At 35.3% G+C, this 5,729-nt stretch overlaps 1 protein-coding gene across 1 annotated transcript in view; it reads right to left on the reverse strand.

The window, feature by feature from the left end:
* Nucleotides 1–1,117, reverse strand: part of LOC111087981 (solute carrier family 35 member G1-like) — a 4,051-nt gene extending 2,934 nt beyond the window's left edge. The window contains exon 1 of the mRNA XM_022396592.1: nt 965–1,117. Within this exon, the coding sequence (XP_022252300.1) occupies nt 965–1,117 (153 nt within the window). The remainder of the gene's footprint in view (nt 1–964) is intronic.
* Nucleotides 1,118–5,729: the final 4,612 nt, after the last annotated feature.

Below are 5,729 nucleotides of genomic sequence, written 5' to 3' on the forward strand. Positions count from 1 at the left end.
TGAAAGTTTCTAAAGAATCTTTAACACTATCTGTGACGAGCTATTTTTATTTTCTCAGTGATGGGGGGGGGGGGCTTTCTGGCCCCCCCTTTTTTTTAATATCTAGTATTTTTACATTCTGCGTGTGAGAGAACCTGTTGTTAAAATATTTGAATCCCACCACTGCCCTACATGTAACTAACAAAGTCATACACCCATAAGCAATTTGGTACATACACTCTGCCCTCGCTTAATGGGCGATCGGGTTATGGAATTTTGCCCATACGGAAATTATAAAGCGTGACCAATAAATTCGGGGTACGGACCGTACATTCGCCCTTACGGAATTTTGGGGTAGATATAAAAATAATTTGGATACAAAATGCAAAAATAATAATAATAATAACCAATTTCGCCAAAAATAGTATTTTTTTTTAGAAATGCAGAGCACATTTCCAAGCGTAGGTGGCGCACTTTGTTCATACCAGCAAATACTTTTGTTACGAACGTCACACGTTCACGCATTTGTTCTTTGCATCGTTTTTCAAGTCTCTTCGGTTTATTACCCTTATTCAAGATGTCTGGAAAGAGGCCCGCAGTGGGACAATCTTGATGTCTCGAAACAGAAGAAGTCTTAAAAGCCAAAATCTAGATACAATAGTTCGATTACTGTCTGCCCATTACGATTTTAGTGACGTGTGGAAGAGGAGGGGGGAGTGCCGTGAAACCGTATGTTGCGTTTACGGCTGGCATCATTAGCACTATGGATTTGCACCACTTCTACGAAGTCAAAGTATTGGGATAAGTGGTTGGTAGTCAACTGAAGCTCTGTGGGTGGTGTTTCAATAACGTCCTCCTCTTCTGCAGCTCGCTCTTGTTCCAACATTATCAGATCCTCATTCGACATATCTTTTCCATGGGTCTTTAATAACTCAGTCACATCATCTTCGACGATATCTTTAAAAACAGCCTGTCTTCAAAGTACCATAATGTCTTGGTGAACTTCCCCAGCACTTTCTGCTTCGGGGAACCCTGTAAAATCGTTGGCACACTCTGGCCATATATTTTTCCACACACCATTCATAGTTGACTCCTTCACTTCTTCCAACGACTTGGTGATGTTGTCTATTGTATCCATTGTGTTATATTTCATCCAGAAATCATTAACTGTAGGCTGATCCTTTAATCAGTTGTTTCAGAGTTCTCCATAAGTAATATCTCTTGAAAATGGGGATAACACTTTGATCCATTGGCTGTAGCAACGCAGTTGTGTTCTTGGGGATGTACTCAACTCTTACATTATCAGAAAGATCATTCAAGTTTACTGGGTGGCTTGGTGCATTGTCTAAGATGACCAACACTTTGTTGCAATATTCCGTTTGGTACAGTACTTTTCAACAGCAGGAAGAAAAAATTGATGAACCAGTCCTTTTGGAGCCTTGAACCCTGATGCAGGTTTCTCTTCCCTAAAAATAAACGTTCTATCTGGCATGCGTTTTCAGAACAGCCCCATTTCGTTCACATTGAAGACTTGTTCTGGACTGTAACCCCCTTCATCAATAATTTTCTTGAGTTCACTACGTTATCTTCATGTAACTTCTACATCAGCACTGCCAGCCTCACCACTTAATTTTAAGGTTGCGCAAGTTAAAACATTTCCTGAACTTATCAAACCACCCTTTACTAGTCAGGAAGGGTTTTCTTCAGACCTACTACTACCACTTTGTTCAGTCACCAAATCATCACACAAACTTTCTGCCTTAGCTTGTATGACCATCTTTTTTATAGGCCCATTACGTTGGTTCTTGTCCTCAATCCACACACTCAGGAGTCTTTCCCTATTAAGCATAACTTCAATTCTATGAAAATACAATGTACGAGCACTTAGAGGCGTAACAACTTTAGCCCTTGCCTTGATATCACATATTGTTCCAACGCTAAGGGTAGAAAGTCTTAAAGTTTTGTCAATAGAGCTAAGTTTCTTTCTGTCATCAAACCTCCTTAAAACATCAAGTTTCACATTCAAAGTAACTCCTTTCTGTGGTCACTTGTGTGTACTACTTGCACTTTGACTTTCACAAAAGCTTTTTATTCCCTATCGTTATATCTATCTATCTATATATATACATACATATAAGAATCAAGTACACCTTTCAGAAGTAGTATTTATTTGGCTGTATCCTAAAATTCAGTTACCAAAGCCAAATGTTAATGACAAAGTCGTTACTTCAGTGTTTTAGTTCTACATATTCGAAACACATAGGGAAACGGTTTTCCTTATAAAAACTACATGATCTTGGGTGTTTGTTTATGTTATAGCAAAGCCACATTAGGCTATCTGCTATGTCCACCGCGAGGAATCGAATCCCGAATTTTAGCGTTGCAAGTCCGTAGACTTACCGCAGTCCAACGAGTGTAAAAAATGTATAGTGGACGAGGTGCATCCTAGATCACGTGTCTGTTTGAATCGTACACTCTGAAACATCTACATTAATAATACTAGTTTCAGTTTTAGATAGATTTTCTAATCTTAATATATATGGCGTTATGCATTCATTTCTACCACCTGCTTTGCCTTCTAAACAAATGTTTAGTCAAAAAAACTTTTAGATCCGGACGAGGCGCATGCGTAGAGTGGATTATTATAAATGTTATTAAGATATATACTTGGATAGTAGAAAACAATATCACTGTAACAGTTGTGTGGATGACTCTCATAATTAAAAGGACGATGTTGACCTGAAGATGGATTACCGTATCGAAATTTTGTCATTCTTCAAAAAGATCCTGTTGCCCGGTCATTATTGTCTGTGGAACATTAAAATTTCAAAACTGAAGAAGTAAGTTAGGTAAAAGAAAAATTCACTTGCACACACGGAAACGACGTTTCGTGAGTAAACAGCAAATACTAACAAAGAAAGTATTGGAAAATAACATGTAATAAATCAACGTTTTACCTGCATATTAGTCAGTCAACAATTTAATTTACGCAATAATCGTGACATTCGACAAACCTTATGTCACAAGAAAGGGATAACACAAATTAAAACACAGGCAAAAACCTAAAAACAGAGGTAATATAAGTTTGTTTGAAGTCAAGCACAAAGCTACATAATGGGCTATTTGTGCTCTGCCCACCACGAGTATCGAAACCCGGTTTCTAATATTGTAAGTCCGCATACATACCACTGTGCCACAGACTACATCAGGTTACTTGACCATACAGTCCAGACTATATATAGTTACTCTACAGTGGGTTAGGTAGACAATATGTTTAATTAAGTTACAACAGGTATCTAACCCTACTTTATAGAACAACCATATACAGTTTATATTGTGTTACCTGAACACAGTTCCTTACGACAAACACAGTGACGTGTATTTCAGGGCTGTATTACTAGCTGTTTATGAGAACAAACTAATATGTTTAATTAAGTTACAACAGGTATCTAACCCTACTTTACAATAATAAATCCACCACTGTAACATACTCGCTAATCAATTGATTTAATAACCTCCTCAAGTCTCGTCTAAATCCAGTTTTATATCTTCAAAGTTATTTCCTAAACCATCAAGAAAATTATCGTCTTGAAGCCACGCGTTCATCACGTGATGTTAAAACCTTCCTCTAGCGAAGAACTACAACAATATATAGGTCTAAACTTAAGAAAATGATTTAACATCACCTATGTGTAGTTTTTACAAGTAAAATATGAATAACTCTGGCGGTAAACAATATTAAGTTTGTATTTCTCGAAGACACACATGTTTAAAGAATTATTATCATTGTATCAATTACAACATCGACAGTTGCTTCGTTTAACTTTAAAGTTCATTTCTTAAATACACAGATTTATATAAACGATTACCGGACAAAGGACATCAGGTTACTTGACCCTACAGTCTAGACTATATAAAGTTACTCCACAGTGGGTTAAATAAACAATCTGTTTAATTAAGTTACAACAGGTATCTAACCCTACTTTATAGACTACATCAGGTTACTTGACCCTACAGTATAGACTATATAAAGTTACCCTACAGTGGGTTAGATAAACAATCTGTTATAGACTACATCAGGTTACTTGACCATACACTCTGGACTATATAAAGTTACTCTACAGTGGGTTAAGTAAACAATATGTTTAATTAAGTTACAACAGGTATCCAACCCTACTTTACAGACTACATCAGGTTACTTGACCATACAGTCTAAACTATATAAAGTTACTCTACTGTGGGTTAAATAGACAATGTTTAATTAAGTTACAACAGGTATCTAACCCTACTTTATAAACTACATCAGGTTACTTGACCATACAGTCTAGACTATATAAAGTTACTCTACAGTGGGTTAAATAGACAATGTTTAATTAAGTTACAACAGGTATCTAACCCTACTTTATAAACTACATCAGGTTACTTGACCATACAGTCTAGACTATATAAAGACTTGGCGGGTTTGTTATTCGGTTTATTTGTTACTCCAGTTTGGTGAATATTGTGTTTGTACTAGAGATGCAATAAGTACTACTATAGGCATGAAAAGATTAGCCAGTAAGTGGAAGTAAACAATTTCAACTTACAGGACTGTAATATCTTAAATTGAACTTCACAATGAGTGTTAATCTAAAGCAAATTAGAAAGTTTGAACAATAACCAACAGCTATTCTTCTATAATAAACATCACACGTTCCAAACAAAGGTACGTTTAAATATAAAACTAGTCAATATGTTAACAAATAATGAGAAAATCCTACCTATAGTTCACCTGAAAATTAGGTATGAACATAAAAAAGTTATAAGAATAGTCGTGATCATTTTAAAATTTGTTTATATATTGTTGTTATGGTTAATTTGTTGACCAGGTTGTGGTGGATTATCCGTAATAATAATGAAAACGAAAGCGTTTTATTTCTTCCACTATAATTCTACAACTTCAAGTTAATCTAACAAACGGCTACTGATAATAAACGTACCTTCACAATAAACGCTAAATAGGATCAGTCAATTCACTGGTTGAACAAGTAACACAGTGTAGTAATAAAAGACAGAGATTCAAGAGTAGACACTAGGTTCATATCACTGAAATCGCAGTATTCAAAACAAATTCTCCACGTCTATACAAGCAGACTGGATCGGATGGTGGTAAAAACAAGACAAAAATAGTTCTAGGAATAGAACAATGATGAATACAAGAACCAATAATTTAGTAATTCAGTATGTACATCTGTAACTAACATGATATGTAAAGCTATGATAGGACGATATCACACACACACAAGACATATATATGTGTATTGCATATTGTAAGTTCATAAAAACTTTCTACTGGTTTGGCTGGATTTTTCTTATAAGTAAGGATACTACAGGAAACGCCTCTTCATTAAACACTCTTAAAGATCAAGAAATAATTAAATTATCATTGTTAGAATTACGTGCTTTTAAAACAGTTGTTTACAATTCACTCCCATGGAATCTATTAATGTGTTTTATCTGTAGTGTTCTGTGCTAATTGTTTAAAAAAACCAACACTTGTTTTCTATGTCCTGTCACTTACACTTTTCAGTTTGTTCTTGATATTTCAATTGATGGTCATTTCCAGACTTCCAACAGCTATCTGCATAAATGTACTTATACAGGAGAACTTCATGTATACACTGAGTGGTCACAAGTAAATAGACACCTAATATTTCGTCATTTAACTGATTTATGCTAACTAATATGTGTTCACAGAGCACTATATAAGT

The sequence above is a fragment of the Limulus polyphemus genome, unplaced genomic scaffold (genome assembly GCF_000517525.1).
Source record: "Limulus polyphemus unplaced genomic scaffold, Limulus_polyphemus-2.1.2 Scaffold2938, whole genome shotgun sequence".
NCBI classification, from domain to species: domain Eukaryota; kingdom Metazoa; phylum Arthropoda; class Merostomata; order Xiphosura; family Limulidae; genus Limulus; species Limulus polyphemus.